This window comes from Akebia trifoliata, chromosome 10 (assembly GCF_017979445.1).
Source record: "Akebia trifoliata isolate Shusen 1 chromosome 10, ASM1797944v1, whole genome shotgun sequence".
NCBI classification, from domain to species: domain Eukaryota; kingdom Viridiplantae; phylum Streptophyta; class Magnoliopsida; order Ranunculales; family Lardizabalaceae; genus Akebia; species Akebia trifoliata.
The window spans coordinates 30,649,777-30,668,968 of NC_141384.1; the positions used below are offsets into that span (position 1 = coordinate 30,649,777).

Genomic DNA, 19,192 nt, shown 5'->3' on the forward strand with positions numbered 1-19,192 from the left:
AAAGTTTACACGAGCTGATATTTCAAGTAGTTCATCATAGTTTCTAGCTTTTCATCTTGTTGTTTCAATTTGCTTTTATAAATTTCTTAATTTTGTTCTTTCTCCTAGATATACAAATCATCAAGGTATTCATTGACAATTAAGTAATTCTAAAATTTAGCAAACATGGGAATTTTATTTTCAGGTTATATTTTTCAATATTAATGAGGGGGGATGAGTGTAAATGTAAATATGAACAACGTGTTAAAGAATAAACCTAAATCAAAGAAGATGAAGAAGGATGAAAGAGATATGGAAACCTTATTTTAAGTTTATATTTTTCAATATTAACTAGGGTGGAACGAGTGTAATTGAAAATTGTAAACGTGAACGACATGCTTGAGAATTAATATAAGAGTCGTGCCGAAGTGAATTTGAAATTTACTCTATTTCACATTTTGCTGACATGGAGGTGCGCATACAACCATAAATGCGTTTCACTCATATCTCAATGAAAAATATATATGGTTCCGTACACATGTCCACATCAGCAAAGTGAGAAATGGAGTGAATTTCAATCACTCCAATATTTTTCTTAATATAAGACAAAGAAAATTTTCAAGTTATATTTTTTGATAATAACAAGAGGGGAACGAGTGTAATTGAAAATTGTAAATGCGAACCACAAGTTAAAGAATTAATATAAGACTAATGATAATCCAACTCCCTTTTTGTATGTTCCCTGACTTGACAGTTCACAGAATCATAAATCTTTTTTACTTGTATATCTCGAAGCAAAGAATCAACGGTTTTGTGAAGGGAATGTATAAAAAAGGGAGTCAGATTATCACGACTTTTAATATAAATCAAAGAAGATAAAAAAAGATGAAAGCGATATTTTACCTTTTGAAAACTACAAAATGAGACATGGTGGTCAAGGGAGAGAAATTTTAATTTGTAGACGAAAAGAAACCCTCTAATAAAGATTAAAGGAAAATAAAAAAAAAATTCGAACATCTTAGGATGAATATTCAAATAAATCTGAACAAGAGTACGATTAAAAATTCTAAAGAACTAAGGGAAAAATAAATAAATAGACAAAGATGGTAGAGACATCTAACATTTATAAACTTAGATACGACGATCAAAAGAGATAAACACTGATACATAGACTAATGAAACCCTAAAAAAATAGAGATTAAAGAAAATAAATAGAAAATGAGTATCCAAAAAGCATTTTAGGTGGAGCCTTTAATAGATTCAAATGAAAATCAAACAAAAATTCCAAAGAAGTAAGAGAAATTTTAGAAGATAGACAAAGATGGTAAACATATTTTACATTTTTGAAGACTAGATATGAAGTCAAGATGTAATGATATTTTTGTATTTTAGAAAAATTATTAAATGTGAAGATAAGTAAATAATAAATAATACCCTCTCTTACCTCATTAGAATTGAATAAATTTCGCGTATTCTTAGCTAGAATTGAATAAATGTCCTCTTGTTACGACAATAAGTACAAAATAAAATAAAGGATCATGACTCATAATAGAAAATGGTGAAGTTTTGAAAGGACCAAGTAATTTTATGTTTGAGGGTCTCGCCGAGACAAAATTGGACCTTGTATTCTCTGCTTAAGATGCAACTTGGGTGAACCCAACCCAAGCTCAATCTAAGGCCAGCTCAGCAAAACATGGTTTTACAACTCGTTCGAGACGGAGACCGAGAAAATCATCCTGATCTCCGAGGCAATCAAGCCAGAAAGTCGTTATGAGTCACTCTACTCGTTCGAGTCCAACGAGTCGAGATACCGAGTTTAAAACCATCAGGCTTCAGGAAAATTATCATTTTTTATATGACGTCAGTTTTAACTGTAATAACGTCCAAACCGACACAAGTTAGGGATTTAGAAGCGGGAAGGCGTATTTTTCGGTTTTCTTCACTTCTTTATCGATTTCAATTAAACGTGAGATATTTGGGGGGAAAAAAATGAAACTTTTCGGTGCTCTTCGTCGATGTAGCAATCTCACTAGAGGAGAAACCCTAATCTCTGCAATTGGTGGAGTTCAGAAATTAGGGTTCGAGCGAGGGTTTTCTAAATACTCTAGTGAGGATCAAGAACTGAAGGAGTTCTTAGATTATTTAGAGAATCTGAAGAACTATGAGAAGTTAGGCGTGCCTAAAGGCGCGGGAACCGATTCGGATGATGGGTTTGATATGGGGAGAATGAATCGATTGATGGAACGACTCGGAAACCCTCAGTCCAGATTCAAGGTTTAAGAGCTCAGTTTCAAAAATTTTCTTCTAGTAATTAGTTTGATTACGAAGTGAATCAGTTTTTGTTTTTTTTTTTTTTCTTCCTATTTTTGGTTTAGATTCGAGAAATGATCTAGATGTTCTATGTATCACAGGAACTGTTTGATGAAAGTCAGAGTGAAAAAAAAAAGATTTTTGATTCAAAATGCAGTCCTACACAGTGTGGATCCTCTGTCTGAATTGGTGGTTTCTCTTTGAATGCACTAGTCTGGCTCAAAACCCAATAACATTCTAAACAGTTACAAATTGCTGAAAAACTTGTTGGGTTGATTACACAATTGTATTTGGGATTAATGAATTAGGAATTTGGATTTCTAGTTGGTATTACTGTATTTGGTTGGGCTTATAGGTTCAAAAATAGAGTGACTTTGTTACTGAAATTGTCACCTTTTTATTCACACCAAGGAAAATGTTCCTTTCATCCTTGTCAGACGCCAAATATTCAATAGTTTTGTGTGTGGTAAGAAACCCGCAGATCATCAATGGTGTGGAGTTAGGGAGGACATGCTTTTGTTCTTGGGGAGAACAACAACATAACTCCATCTTTCACTAGAAAGATCGTTGTATGTTTTGTTATTCATTATGATTGAGTGTGTCATTTTGTTTGAGTTCCAACTTATGTATTTTTGTTATTTATACTAGAAGGTGGCATGTGCAAACACACATGTATCAAAAGGACTTATTTTTAATTTAAAATATTAATTAAAGGGTAATTTTGAAGATTACATGGTAAAAAGGATATTTTTGTAATTTTGAAAACTAGCTAACATGATTTTAGGACGTGTGATTGCAATTTTCTTGATTTTTTGACCAAAATGACTGATTATATTAAGTTTCAAAGTAAAGATGGGAGCATTTGTGTGATCCAAAAGTTGGTGTCAAACCGCTTCTACTCCACCTTCTCTCATTATAATGGTAAAAATGAGCATTAATGCATTTAATTGACTTGCGTGACAGTAATTGTAGGCTGTGCACATTGCTGGCACCAAGGGAAAAGGATCAACTGCAGCTTTTCTTTCCAATATTTTACGGAAAGAAGGGTATTCTGTTGGTTGTTACACAAGGTATTGTTTCGTGCTACTTATTTCGAAAATCATCTTAAAGGGTACAAGTGTTTCACTGCTATTTTTGGTCTATGTGAAATATCTGTCTTACTTCATAATTTAAAATGCATATTTTTTCATTTCCTTTATGCAGCCCACATCTTTGGAGTATCAGGGAACGCATTTCGTTGGGAAGAAAAGGAGACCCGGTGTCAGCAAAGGCATTAAGTTGTCTTTTTCAGAATGTTAAGCACATTCTTGAACAGTCAATAGAAGTGGAAAATGGATCTATTAGCCATTTTGAGGTATTTATTGATGGGCGACAACACTTCATATTCAATTAGCTAATTTCATTAAGTCATTTGTTTTGGATAACTAAGAGATTTTATTGAAAGTCTATAAGATATTTACAGAAAGGTTTGAAGTCGCAACCAACAATGCTAATTTAATGATCCCATCTTTAGTGAACGAGTATATAAAATCCTTGCAGGTTGCATATTAAAGCTACAGAAACATTAAGGAGTTTGGCTAAGCCCCATGAAAATTCAGTTTTGAAATGTTAGTGGATTATAACTAGTTGCACAGTCCTGTTAAAACTTTGTTTTATAATTTTAGCATTTCAATCAAGAAATGCAACTATTATTACTTGTTATGTGAATCTTGCAGTATGTTTGTCTCAATATTAGCTCATTTATCTCACAGTTCATTTCACCAAATTCTTTCTATCTGAACTTGAGAAAGGACAGAACATACTTCAGTTTCCACATTTTATATAGAATGCTGATATTGCAGGTTTTCACTGCTTTGACATTCACGTTATTTGCTCAAGAGAATGTTGACATTGCAGTTGTTGAGGTCAAGTATTTTTTTCCTGCTTAACATCCTAATTCCTTATTACTTTCTTTTAAAAAGAATTGTATATTAGAATATATTCATGATTTCTTTAGGAAAGCAATTATGCAACATACATCAATAATGGTTGATGCCTGAACTAATGCAGCTTAGTTTCTTTTTGACAGGCTGGTTTGGGCGGAGCACGAGATGCAACAAACGTCTTTTGTAGCTCTGGACTTGTGGCATCCGTTATAACAACAATAGGAGAAGAACATTTGGCTGCTCTTGGGGGTTCCTTGGAAAGCATTGCAATGGCGAAGTCGGGAATTATCAAACATGGCTGCCCAGTTATGTAGTTCCCGCTGCTCATTTCTTATGTGTATTTACTTGAACTTTGACTAGTCGAACTCTTAGATAACTTAGTAATCACATAATAATTTTAATCTCTTATATATATAATCGTGTTTGATGTTATCCTCTCTTTTATTTGGCAATATTTATTTTGACCATGAGTTGTTTAAACTTTTCAGGTAGTGCTGGGTGGGCCATTCAAACCACATATTGAGCGTATTCTCCGTGATAGAGCATCCTTAATGACTTCACCTGTCATATCAGCATCTGATCCTGCAAACAGAAGCACCATCAATGGCTTCAAAATAAATAATGGCAAGCCATGTCAATCTTGTGATATAGTCATTCAAGTCAAAAAGGATATACGATTGGTATGCACTCTATCCGTGGCTTAGTCTGTTATTTTTCATAGATGATTCAAGCAATCACTATAGAGTAACACATCTTATTTTGTTTGTTGGTCAAGGTGTGTACTTTTATTTGAAGTTTTTTTCTCAAGATTATATAAACTGAAGAACATATTTTAAAACTTATCTTGCAGTTCATTGAATTGTTTGATGTGAGATTATGCATGCTTGGAAGTCATCAACTTCAAAATGCTGCAACTGCCACTTGTGCATCTCTCTGTCTCCGTGATCAAGGTGATATTTATTTCCACATATTTTAATGTTTTCGACCTTGGAATTAAATTATTTTACGGTGTACCAAAATACTTTGTTCATGATTTTGAGTCCAAAATAAATAAATGTTTCCCCTCATTGAAGTCATGAATGTTGTGGGATAACAGCATCAGCCTTGGGCATTCTAGATTCTTTAGCAGGGATGGTATCACAGAATTATTTTTTTGAATTTGTTCTTTGGGGATTTTATCCTCCTATTTCCATCTTCCTTTTTTTTCTTCCTTTCAATTAGTTCAATTTGTCGTAATCAAAGCTTTATCCCAAAACCCTGGGGGGTTAGATGAGCTAATCATGTTTGCCCATTCACATCTTTTTATTTAATAGTGAATTCTCAAAAAAGGAGGATGAGAAAACATGTCTTCCATTGATAAATTAATGAATTTGGTTTGACTTTTACATCGACAAGTCCTTTTATCCTTATGCTTTTCTGAATTTGCTAGGTTGGAGTGTATCTGATGAATCGATTCGTGCTGGTTTGGAACATACATATTTACCTGGAAGAAGCCAATTTCTAACATCCGAGGAAGCAGAGGCAGTTGGACTAGCTGGGGCGACAATACTGGTTGATGGAGGTGTGTTTTCTTATGTATACATCCATGATCTTTGATACTTTTTTTTACCATCTGCATGGGAAAATCAGATATTCCAAGCTAATAGAAATAACAACTATTTTGTGGGGTCCACTTGCCTTCAAATGGTTACAACTTACAATTAGGGGTGCAACTTGATTCAGTTTGGGGCTAAATCGATACCGGACTGACCTAGGTCGGTTCTACTAAACAAGAACCGGAACTGAATCGAGTTGCACATAGAACCAGACCTAGGTTGGTTTGGTTCAGTTCGGTTTTATGGGTTGCCAATATCCTAAAAAAATTGCTTGAAAGCAACATATACTTTAATGAATAAAAGAAATAAATAATAAACATGAAATATTTCATATAATAAGTCATTAATCTATGTCCTAACTCCTAAACAGTAAGCACGATAAAAAAAATAATAATCATCCTCCACCTTCTTTCGTGTTCCAATCTATAATAAGTTAATATATATTTACTTATTTTATAAGGGTTCGGTTCTATACAAGCCTTGAACCAAGAACCAAAACAAATTGATTGGTTCTACATTTTCTTAACCAAGAACCAAACCAAACCAGCCCAAAGCTATTGGTTTGAACCGCACCAAGTTACACCCCTAGTTACAGAGATCAAATATGGTTACTAAGATCTAAGTTGTCTAGGTTCGGTTCTCGGTTGTATTTGCACCATAAAAATAAGGATCTTAGATCTCCCCTATCTGAATTTTTGATTGATATCTTCAATATGTTGTCCAGCCCACACTAAAGAATCTGCCAAGTGTTTAGCAGACACAATTCGGTTGACACATCCAGATGTGCCATTAGTACTTGTAGTAGCAATGGCAAATGACAAAGACCATTTAGCTTTTGCAAGACAACTTCTTTCAGGTATGGATCAGTGTTTATTGCGTGCGCGCGCGTGTGTGTGTGTGTGTGTGTGTGTGTTTGTGGAGGAGGAATTGAGTTCAGTTTTTCCTCTCAAACTTCCTCAGGTAAATTACCTGAAGCTGTATTTCTGAATGAAATCAGTATAGCTGGTAGCAAATCTCGAATGACTCCGGCTTCCTTGTTAAAGGATGCCTGGGTTCAAGCTGGCACAGAACTTGGTATTGGCTTTCTAGATATTGGGAAGAGAGGAGACGAAAAGTTCCTAGTGAAAAAAATGGAACACCCTACTTCGGAAGTGAAACGTAAAATTATATTGGCTACTGATGACTCGCTGGAACATTCCATGAAGGTCGCAGATCAGATTCTCAAAACAAGAACAGAGGGGCGGTCGGGTCTCATTGTTGTCACTGGCTCTCTACATATTGTTTCATTGGTATTAGCTTCTCTCCATAGAAGATAGCTATATATAGAGTTGAATGGCGGAAAAAGGATCTATGTTCGCTGATCCCAACATTTGGGATGCGTTGGTGATTGTATTAACTTCTCCCCTGAAGTAAGTTGCACCCTACGGCTATGATCACTCTATTTTCCGAATATTTATTTCTTGCAAACCTATACAAAGAAAATTTGATTCGATCAATTTGAGAAATTTTCAATCCAATCATCTGTTCAGTTTTTAGAAGATTGGTTTTATTCCTTATTTTGATCAAAAGGGCCAGTGGCCTCCTCTTATCTCATTCTTTTTAGAATCTTGCTAGAGTAACATTAAAATTTACATCGTTTAACACATTGCTGACATGGAGGTGCCTACAGAACCATTGATGTTTTTTAATCTTATCTTGATGAAGAGCATCTATGATTCCATACACGCATCCATGTCAGCAATGTGTGAAATGATGTAAATTTTAATGTTACGTCAGCATTTTCCTTCTTTTTATTGAGTAGTTCAGTTGATAATGACCATGGTTTTTAAACTCGTTCGAGACCGAGACGTATCGCCCGAGTTAACTCGGTATCAGAGCTGAACGAGATCAACTCACAAAGTGATTTTTTTAATCGAGTTTTACATCTCATGTACAAATTTTTGAGTTATCTCACGAGACGTCTCAAACGTATCGGAAAACTCGTCCGAGACGACTCGGTATCAGAGCTGAACGAGACGAGACACGATACCGAGTGTAAAAACCATGATAACGACATATGTTTACATGGTTCTTGGTAATTACGTTGGATTCTTGGTCTTTTTTCTGAACCCACGTCTAAGGTGGTTGTTTTAATTTGTTGATTCTCATTTGGCCCATAAAAGTGTGCCACGTGGTTAAAAAAGGGATGCGATGTTGGGAACATACTAACTTCGGAGGTAATGCAAGTATCTGGCATTTTTTGCGTGTTTGTGGGGCCGAATTAGTAAAAATAAAAAATTGTAACACTTATTCAAATCAGTAGAAATATAACGTTTTAAAGTCACCTGATCTTTTTGCCAGTCGACCTAACTTTAACATTCTAAGCGGTATCAATGGGTACCCATTTAACCGGAATTAACCTGAACCGAAAACCCTGAATCCGGATCCCATTTTATGAGATTGATTAGAATCAGTCCCTTGGAATCGAACTGATTGAAAATCAGAATATTGATAGAAATCGAGAACCGAAATCATTTAAGGAGCATAGTTTCGATGGTTTTTATTCCAATTTCATTAATCAAGAATCAGAGCTGAAATCAATTAGAACTGTTAACTGTTTTGATCCAATTCCTTTAGGAACCTAACCAGAACGAACCCATTAACATGGCTAAGAGGACCAATAAAGTGGTCTAATTAGTGGTGGTAGTCCAACAAACATTCATGCTCTCTGTCAACTTCATCGAATTTGCCACGTATTTTATTCAGATTGGGTGATTTAAGTAATGGTAATTATTTTCTGACTTTAAAATTTTCACTCAATCTGTACTCGGTTGACATGTTAAGAGTACATAACCATCGATCATTTTCCTTGTGTATCTCGAACAAAAAGATCTATGATTATGTGCCCTTGCCACCTCAGTTATGTACACACCGAGTGAAATCTTTCGAGTCAGAAAATTCCAACTCTTTAGGTAATTTCCCTCCACATTTTAGTGAGTATGTGAGATGATACTAATGGCAAGTCGCTCCCTACCGGTCTTCTTTGATAGATTAACAAACATGACTCGACCTCTAGTAAAACAATCTTCGTTTTTATTCTTTCCAAATTTCATCCCTTTTTGTTTTTTGTTTTTTCTTCTTTTTTTAATTGAAAAATGCTGGAGTGACACTAAAATTGACATTGATTCACACATTACTGATGTGGAGCTGTTGTGCACATTCACATCAGCAACATGAGAATCAATGTCAATTTTAATGTCACTCCAATACAACCCTTTAAGATTATTACTTTTTTAACCTCTAAATCTCATGAATAAGATAAGATTTTTGATAAAAAAGAGAACAATGAAATTTTAGATAAAAAAAAATAAAAAATTTCTTGTAAAATTATATCTAAGTAGAAAAATAATTTATCACAGAAAGATGTTGAAGTTGAATATGAAACTAGCAGTCAGTGATGAAGGCATTTAAGTTATTTTCATTAATCTTCAAGTAAACTAACGTCAAGGCGTATGTAATGAGTTTGAAAACACAGGCGTATCTCGACCAAAGCGTGGTGGGGTATATCTAATTACCCATAAAGTTGTCGAACATTACGGAAGAAATTTTTTCTCTCTTCCACATGACAACAGTTGGTCTTGGTCAGTGATTATTAGTCTTTTGTCACCAAAAGTATGTACGAAAGTCTAAATTACTCTTCGATTTTCTTTTTCTTTTTCTTTATTTTTTTTTTGTTTATTTTTCTTCTTCAGAGGAACTTGAACGTTAAGACTCATGAACTGTCTCTCTCTCTCTTCTATTTTGGTGGGCTTTACTGTTGTTGCTTTGATCGACTTTAATGAACTTGAACCACAGATTTCATTTATATTCGTTTTTTAAGCTTTCAAGACTTTAAAATGGTGGATTTCTAAGGTTTCTTGTCTTGTTTAAGCTCTTTTAGAAGTTCTTCTCCTCATAATCTTGTGTGTTCTGTTTGGGTTCTTAAAAAAATGGCGGAAAGAAAGAAAATTCGACTAGTTCGTTGCCCCAAGTGCGAGAATCTTCTACCAGAGCTCCCAAATTTATCTGTCTATCAATGTGGTGGATGTGGGATTGCTCTTCAAGGTAAAATATTCAATCAAGTTCTCATCTTTTTCTCCTTTTGTTATCTATTTTTTCTTTCTTTCCTGTTTCTTCTCTGTTTTTATTTTTTATTTTATTTTTTTATTTATATATATAGTAGTTTTGATTTAAATTTGTGGATTTTATAACACAGCAAAGCATCAACTTTCAAGTGATGGGTCATTGGAGAAATCCGGGGAAGTGAGTGTTAGAACAAGTTTTGAGAAATTGGAGAATTTTACTGAGAGAGGGGGAGTTGTTAACTTGAGTGATAGTGAGGAGAAATTGGTTAGGGAGAGAGATGGGTTTGAACTTGAAAAACCAATTAATTCGAACAGTAGATCTTCGTCCAAGAGTGAAAACATGAAGAATTTGACTGAAAACTTGGAATCATTGAAACATGATCGAAAAAATGTAGAGTTGGGAAATGGGTATGGTGTTAAATATAGAAATCCCTCGAAAGATCAGGTTGATAATTGGGTTGATAGGAATGATATCGACAAGAACAGAGTTGGACAATTTAAACACAATATTGGAGTTGCGAGCGAGTCCATGAGGTCTGGGCGAATTCATGATCATCGGTCGAGGGAAAGAGATGGGATGACTCCATATCGGAGAATTCCAAGAAGTGTAGTTGAAGGTGTGAGATTGTCGACCTCTCTATATCCTGACAAAGGCCCTTCAAACTACAACCCACCTTTTTCTCATGAATTTGATGAGCCGATAAAGAATCAGGACAACTTAGGAGGACTTAATAGAGTGGAGTACCTAGAACAAGATCAAGCAGAGCTGTTGAGAAAGCTGGATGAACTTAAGGACCAATTGAGTAGAACTTGTGATGTGTCAGATAAACCAAAAGGACCTCTGGATCCTTATCTTGGTCGTGATACTTCATCTGTGGGAACCATGTTCGGATCAAATCGAGCAGATAAACACTCCCATAGACGTGGCCATGAGTCTGTTCCTTTGATGAGTAGATGTGACATGGATATACCGAACTTCTATCCTTCTATGATTCATCCCTCGAATGAGATTCCACTATATGGGGATCCTTTTGGGCATCAAAGGCTCGGGAGAGCTCCGAACCAACTACATTGTCCCCCGCATCAATCATCTCCTGACTACTGTTCTCGACGGTGCATGGATATCGATCCAGATTACGTTGCATCATACCCACATAATAGCTTCTTCTACCAGCCTAGATGCTCATGTTTGAATTGCTACCAAGCCCATCCTTCAGTTCTATGTAATAGAAGGTTCCGTGATGCCCCAACTAATTTCGTGTCTTACAATCTTGAAAACCCCGCAATGTTTGGCCCACTGGGTTATAATCCAAGAGACACCAATCGTTCTATATTGCGTTCTTTTGAACCACGACCCAGAGAAAGAAGGCAAAGGACGCTTGATACCGAAACTAGCGGTTTTAATCGGGGCTTTCTTTCTTCTTCAGAGGATGAGGAAAGCCCTGACAGTGTGACAGCTCGAAGAGAGGTGTCCAACTCAGCAGAGCTTCCTCGTAAAGAAAATGAGCATTTCGAGTGTTCTTCTTCTGATCAATCAGTGAGCAAGTTTAAGAAGGTAAAGAGTAAACATGGAAACCAAGAGGAGGTGGTCCTCACTAAGGTGACTTCTATGCAGAATTCTGTGAATGATGCATTGAGGGCGACTGAGATGTCTCACGATTCTTTGGAGACAACAAGGGAAGAAGATCGATTGAAAATCAGCAAGGGTGGTGGTTCATTCTTGGTGGGCCTGTTCAAGAAGAGCTTTAGGGATGACAGATCTAGTGTTTCGATCAATGGGCAGCCAATACCAAAACGGTTGGTTAAGAAAGCTGAAAAGCAAGCCGGATCAATCCATCCTGGACAATACTGGTAAGCATTTCTGCTGACACTATATACATGTTTCTCTTCTGTGGATGCAAATATTACATTATTATGTTTTATAGGGTACTATATTGATGACAAACTGTGTACGACGTATGTGTTCGACATAAAAATCGTTTAAGATATTATGAGTGTCCATCAAGTTGTGTGGAAGCACCCAAATAACCTACTACCCAGACAATTAACACACCAAAAAGTATACAAAAGATTAAAAAAATAAAGAAGAACAGATCACAAAAGAGACAAGGTTTACGTGGTTCAGCTAAATTGCCTACGTCCACGGACGGCAATGAAAAATTCTTAATGATGAAGTCACAAAAAATACAAAACGATTTAGGGTTTTCCAGAGAGCTTATCTATATATATATATATGTCATCCTAGGGCTTTCAATGTTTTTTTTAATACTGAAAATACCCCCAGTAATTGTATGGACGCCCGAACCCCCAGCACTCTGCGACAAACCCAAATATGCATACCTCCACGGAATTAACCTGAGATTAGGGCCATAAATAGCACTTCATACATAAGAAGGCTTGGATGATGTTCTAGGTAAGTTAGTGTTCAATGGAAACTTGTTCTACTTTTAGAGGTACTTATGATCTTGTGTTTTGGCTTAACCAGGTATGATTTCCGAGCTGGATTCTGGGGTGAGATGGGCCAGCCTTGTATGGGAATGATTCCTGTAAGATCATTAGTCCTGAAAAAATATTAGTCTAGAAGTTTATTTTCGAAAATACATTGATGAAACATTATCATTTGTCTTACAGCCATTTATTGAAGAATTCAATTATCCGATGCCCAAGAATTGTGCTGGTGGGAACACTGGGGTGCTTGTAAATGGAAGAGAGCTTCATCAAAAAGATTTGGATCTACTTGAAAAGAGGGGACTCCCAACTACTAGAGATAAATCTTATATTATTGAGATTTCTGGTAGAGTTATGGATAAGGACACCGGTGAAGAGCTTGATTGCCTTGGCAAACTTGCCCCAACGTATGTTCCGACCCTTTCACGATGATTGAAAATTCTTCCTTTATAATTTTATTTTATTATTATTGATTTAACATACAGGATTCCGTGAGTCGAACCCAAGTTCTTGGGGTAAGGCTTTGATGATGAACTAGTTATAATGCATATATGCATTTACAAGTATTTCCTTTCTTTTATTTTCCTTCTAACATCTTTATGTGGGGTTCACATCCATACAAGTAGTAACATTGTAACAACATAGAAATAAAAACAATATAATTGCTAAGTAATTAATTAAATACAATAGTTTTAGATGGTGTTCTACTATCACTGTAACTTAATTTTTTTTTTTTTTAGCATCTTGTTAACTAAAATTAATCCCTATTATTTATTTGAAACTTGTCACATTTCCTAATGTTCGTTTGCATGAAATTATTAGTATCACAAAGTATAGAACATACTGATTTGACCTTGAAACATTATTTAATTCTGAATAATTTTTTAAACAGAGTTGAGAGTATGAAGCATGGGTTTGGCATGTACATGGAAAGAGCAGATGCCTGAGAATATATAACTTACTTGGTTTCTCAAACACTTCAGCTACCATTGACAAGAGGGACAACCTGAAGCTTAGCCATCTTGAAGATCAATTTACTTAAAGAGCAATCCTGTCAGAATTCCTTGTTTGGATTTTAATTAGGGGGTTTGGTGAGCTTGAATCCTTGCTATGTGCCTGATTTTGTTAACTTATTTATTTATCAAATTTGATGTGTGATTTATTTCAAGTAGTTGTTGCATTTGTTGCTCCAAAGGATTCTCAATGTGAGTTGCATCCTTCACCCATCTGAAGAGTATGAAGATCACGGATTTTCGTGAGAAAAATTGAAGTTTTTTGACCCCATGATGAAGATGAGGCTAATTGGGTCATTTTTGTTAGTCTATTTGTTATATGCTTTTTCTAGGCTTTGAAAATCCTATTAAGATTTTTCCTCTTTTCTCTGTATTTCTCTATTATTTGTCGAGTACAAAAATTACCTTGATAGTTGATCTACGAAATTGATTCTTCAATATATATTTTCTTTTTATCGCCTTGAAGTTAAAAATTCTCCCCCAAGTGAAGTGCTCTACCAGATATAAACTTACTGTTCCAATGCTCGAGAGCTTCTTGACTTATTATGCAATTTATAGGGTATTTTCCATATTAGGAGTTGTTATAAATGATTAGCTGGAGAGAATTGTTCTCTATTTCATTTTATTTTTAGCAGTTCGACGAACCACATCAATTTGGTATCAGAGCTTCAATCGGCCTTTAATTAGCCAATTTGGCCTAAACAATGGGACTAATTTAATCAAGTGGTCATGTTTTAATCAATTTGGTATCGGGCTAGCCCTGAAGCATGCTATTTATGTCCCATGGTTCTATAATTAAAATGCTCAAACTGCAAAGAAAGGGGAAAGAAAAAGATGCACCTTAGATGTTGAGAAAACTTAAAAAAAGGGGGGAACAAAAGAAGAAAGAGCTACTATTGGCACTCAAACTTTTACTTATTACACCTGAATTAAAATAAGAAAAAGGACGAATCTTTGTTTCACGCGCTAAATAGAACAAAATTCCGAGTCCAGTACTATTGATTTTAATTCTCAAAACATCTAGTGAATTCATCACATTTATAATCAACTAATTCATTGATAAAATACTAGTGATTTTTCCATATCAATGATCTTGCTGGTAATTTATTAGCGATTTTGTTGATTATAAAAGTGATGAATTCATTGTAAAAACATATTTTGAAAATTAAAATGAACAGTGTACGAGGAACTGGAATTTTGTCAACTGCACAGGTTTTGCAAAATATTTCTAAAAAATAAGTCAATAATTTATGAGAAGTAAAAGTTGGGGTGCCAATAGAGAATCTCTCTCTCTAATTTTTATTTTTTATTTTTTAGATTTAGCATTTTCTATGGGCCTAATCCTAATTGTAAACAACTGAATCTAAATCTGTTATAATTCTTTGTAATGGTAAAATACTAACTTACCAAACCTTTGTAATGGTTGGATAGTGTGTTTTAATATTTAATTGGGGGTGTGATAAATGATATAAGAAATTGGTGTGTAATAAGTAAAAGTTAAGGTGCCAATATCAGCTCTCAAAATAGAAATAGAAAAGGTTAATTCAAACAAAAATCACTCAACCACTATGAATTTTTACGAACAAACCCACCATTGAAACCAAATCTTGGGAAAATATCAACTCCTCAAGAAGAGAATAAGCTCAACAACATATTCAAAAGAAACCATTAAAAAAACACCCATTAATAGTTCTTAGTTGGTTAAAATAAATGAGAAATCTCCATTTAGCTTTATTATATAGACTTTAACAGCATATAGAAAAAGTAGAAGAATTTCAAACGCATTTGAACTCAAAACGTTGTAATTTAGAAATGGTATTAGATGCATGAAAGTTTACCTTAAAAGATATGTAGAAGTAGAAGTAGAAGAGGTCCTTGGAAGAACAGAACAGAGAGATCGATAGCGAGTTGAGGGTGAGAGATGTTTCCATATATAATTCGTTAAATTATATAATTTAAACTTCGTTAAATTTTAGACAATCTGAATTTAAATCGAAACTTTTATAATTTAAACTTGCCCTAACGTATGTTCCAACCCTTTCCCGGTCATTGAATATGCTTCCTTTATAATTTTTTATTTTATTTTATTAATATTGATTTAAGATACAAGATTCCGTGAGTAAAACCCAAGTTTTTGGGACAAGGCTTTGATGATGATGAAAATGATGAATTATAATGCATATATGCATTGACAAGCATTTCCTTTCCTTCTATTTTTTCTAACATCTTTATGTGGGGTTCACATCCGTACCAAGTAGTAACATTGTAACAACATAAAAATAAAAACAATATAATAGCACCCACTGATGTTTAGCCGAGAAGGTAAAGATGTTATTAGGTTTGCTCTCCAAGTTGTGACTTTGAATCTTCAATAAACATGACTACTTACCTGTCGTAACATGTGATTGAGTGGGAAGGTGCCTCAAGGAGATTAGTCTCACCAAAGCATGGGGATACATATATATATATGTGGGTCAAGGTCCGTGTATAGATATCTACTCATATATCTATCACGTGTTTTGTCCTATGTGGGTTAAAAGTTTCGGATTGAGTTGATTTTTGGTGAGAATGATCTCTATGAGTAGATATATGTGTACATAGATCCTAACCTCATATATATATATATATAATGAACAGCGTTATTACGACCCCTATTACGACTCATATTGCGACACACCATTTTGTCTTATATGGGCAAAAATGTTTGGAATGGGCTGATTTTTTGTGAGGATGATCTCTGTGATGAGAGGATCATCCTGGAAAAAAATCATCCAATTCCAAAACTTCTAACCCCATCAAAATTGATTTACAAAAATTGGACGGTCTATAATTTTTCAACAAAAATTGAATGGTCTAGAAGTTTCATAATGAGCTGATTTTTGGCAAGGATGATATCCTCACCATAGAGATCATCCTCACAAAAAATCAGCCCATTCCAAACATTTTTGCCCATATAAGATAAAATGATGTGTCGCAATATGAGTTGTAATAGGGTCGTAAGAACCCGACCCATATATAATAGCTTAGTACAATATTCCTCCGCACTAAATGTGACTACTTACCTGTTGTAACACTTTACTCGATGGGAAGGTGTCTCAAGGAGATTAGTCTTACCAAAGGATGGGAATACTCCTTGGGTTTATATATATATATATATATATATACCTGTCGTAACATGTGACTAGGTGGGAAGGTGTCTCAAGGAGATTAGTCTCACCAAACGGTGGGGATACTCCCTGAGTTTATATATATATATATATACTTTTTCAAAACATGGGTTAGAGATCTTGGAATGGGCTGATTTTTGGTGAGGATGATCTCTATAGGGAGGAGATTATCCTCACCAAAAATCAGCTCATTCTAAAACTTCTAGCCCCAGTTTACAAGTTGAAAAATCGTGAACCGTCCATTTTTTGTAAACCATTTTTTATGGGGTTAGAAGTTTTGGAATGGGCTGATTTTTGGTGATGATGATCTCCTCACCGTAGAGATCATCCTCATCAAAAATCAACCCATTCCAAAACCTCTAACCCATGTTTTGAAAAATGTTTTTGCCAAAATGTTTGTCAAAATGTTTGTTGCTGAACATTTCCCATATATATATATATATATATGTATATATATGGGAAATCTTCAGCAACAAACATTTTGGCAAAACATTTTTCAAAACATGGGTTAGAGGTTTTGGAATGGGCTGATTTTTGGTGAGGATGATCTCTACGGTGAGGAGATCATCATCACCAAAAATCAGCCCATTCCAAAATTTCTAATCTCATAAAAAATGATTTACAAAAAATGGACGGTTCACGATTTTTCAACTTATAAACTGGGGCTAGAAGTTTTGGAATGGGCTGATTTTTGGTGATGATGATCTCCTCACCATAGAGATCATCCTCACCAAAAATCAGCCCATTCCAAAACCTCTAACCCATGTTTTGAAAAATGTTTTGCCAAAATGTTTGTTGCTGATTGGGACCCTATATATATATATATATATATATATATATATATATATATATATATATATATATATATATATATATATATAAATAAGTTCTTACATGAGTCCGACTTTGAAGTGTGCAGTCTGCTTCAAAATGTGAAGGAACCCTCCTCATAAAATGACACTTAAATTTAATTCACACCCTTACATTTCTGTCAAAATTGGAAATACCCCTTAAAAATACCACTTGTAATCCAATGGAGAGGGTTCCTTCAAACTTTTGAAGCGCGATGGTCGCTTCAAAGTTTTTCCCATCTTACATGTTGTTCGGCTCTCACTGAAACTTAAAAAGTTTTATCTTATTTTATTTTATTTATTTATTTTTGACAAATATTTCCTTTATTTTTTATAAATACCTTTTAAAACTTTAATTTTTTTTAGCATAATGTTAACTAAAAGTAATCCCTACCATATATTTGAAACTTCTCACATTTCTCAATGTGGGTTTTCATATTCACCCATCTTCCTTGCAAGGGCTGCATCTGACAAGCAAATCGGGGAGAGTGGAAGAGAAACAAAAGAACACTAGAGAGCACATTTAGCATTTTGTGTCTGACCCATAGATGGTACACACGGCATCCGAAATGGGCTTCTTTGTAAAAAACCAATTGAGCTCTTGAAGGTGAGTTGATGTCTCAAGATGTATGTATCATCTCTTTTTAGATATTTCTATCCTATCAAATTGTTGGGAAGAAGCTATTTTTTTGTTGAATATTTGGTATAAGAAACAAATTGGCTCTACAACATGTTTGTTTTTGTTAACTCGAAAATGAAGTTCAAAGACCCTTATTAAGCAATTTATGAGCTATAATTTCCCATCTTAGGAGTTGTTATAAATGATTAGCTGGAGAGAATTGTTCTCCGTTTCATTTTAGTTTTAGCGCTTCAACGAATGCCATAAATTTGGTATTAGAGCTTTAACCAGCCTTTAATTAGCCAATTTGGCCTCAACAATGGGATTAATTAAATCAAATGGTCATCAGTGATTAGCCAATTGTTTGGATAGATTTTCAGAGAACCGCCATAAGTATATTTCAAACATGAAATCGAAAAATCTTTCAAATAATGAAATTAAGAACAAATTATATAACACAAAATCTAATGGGATTGTTGAGTTGATTGAACGTGCTTAGACTGTCGAATGGGGAATTCGGGTCGAACTCAATTGGATCAAGTGAGAAATCCATGTCCAAAGTAGGAGAATTAGCAGCTGAGATGATCTCAATGAGATCAGAGTCCAAACTTTGCAAATTCGACGTACCTACAAAGCTATTCATCTGACATGGAGAGGAGTATTTGATTCGGACCTTCTTGGGGATACAAGGGGAGAAGAAAAGCTACCAATGAGATTGTAATCGAGTGTCAACGATGAAAATATTTCATTTGCTGTTTTTATGCACTCGAATGGAATGAGGAAGAAGGAGTTGTTAATTCTTGGGTATCTAAGCCTTTGGTTTTGACTTTAAGGCCCGATTTAAAGTTGAAGAGATTAAAGTCCGAGTTAAAGTTGAAGAGTATCTGTTGTGATTGCTTTTGCCTTTGTTGTTCTTGTTGATTTGGATTTTGATTTTGTTTATCTGGTGGTGGCAAACCCGGAGATACACGGCATACTAGTTTACAAGTGTGATGTCCTTGATAAGTGACTTCCAAGAATGATGGGTCATCTTTGGATCGCTGAACTTGCTTTGTAGCCAAACACCCTTGAATGTTACGTTGACTGCATCGATAATAGTTTCTGCAAATTTAATAACCTCTTATTAGATAAAGAAAAGATATTCAACTACATTAAAACCACAACTTTAGATATATACACCAA

General features: G+C 34.8%; 3 protein-coding genes across 3 annotated transcripts in view; 2 read left to right on the forward strand and 1 right to left on the reverse strand.

Moving 5' to 3' along the window:
- Window positions 1-1,858: 1,858 nt before the first annotated feature.
- GLA1 (Folylpolyglutamate synthetase family protein) lies at window positions 1,859-7,329 on the forward strand. Its single transcript, XM_086455998.1, has 10 exons — window positions 1,859-2,253; window positions 3,262-3,359; window positions 3,493-3,643; window positions 4,131-4,193; window positions 4,358-4,519; window positions 4,703-4,894; window positions 5,065-5,164; window positions 5,644-5,775; window positions 6,534-6,665; window positions 6,770-7,329. The coding sequence occupies exons 1-10, from the start codon at window positions 1,969-1,971 to the stop codon at window positions 7,123-7,125; spliced, it is 1,671 nt and encodes a 556-aa protein (XP_086312124.1). The 5' UTR covers window positions 1,859-1,968; the 3' UTR covers window positions 7,126-7,329.
- Window positions 7,087-13,554, forward strand: LOC147393821 (uncharacterized). Its single transcript, XM_086455997.1, has 6 exons — window positions 7,087-7,218; window positions 9,789-9,892; window positions 10,044-11,763; window positions 12,398-12,458; window positions 12,544-12,767; window positions 13,253-13,554. Exons 1-6 carry the CDS (start codon window positions 7,142-7,144, stop codon window positions 13,305-13,307), a joined length of 2,241 nt encoding a protein of 746 aa, XP_086312123.1. The 5' UTR covers window positions 7,087-7,141; the 3' UTR covers window positions 13,308-13,554.
- A 5,123-nt stretch (window positions 13,555-18,677) lies between these two features.
- Window positions 18,678-19,192, reverse strand: part of LOC147393822 (putative WRKY transcription factor 41) — a 35,499-nt gene continuing 34,984 nt past the window's right edge. Inside the window, exon 3 of the mRNA XM_086456408.1 lies at window positions 18,678-19,111. Coding sequence (XP_086312534.1) covers window positions 18,769-19,111 — 343 coding nt within the window. The 3' untranslated portion in view covers window positions 18,678-18,768. The remainder of the gene's footprint in view (window positions 19,112-19,192) is intronic.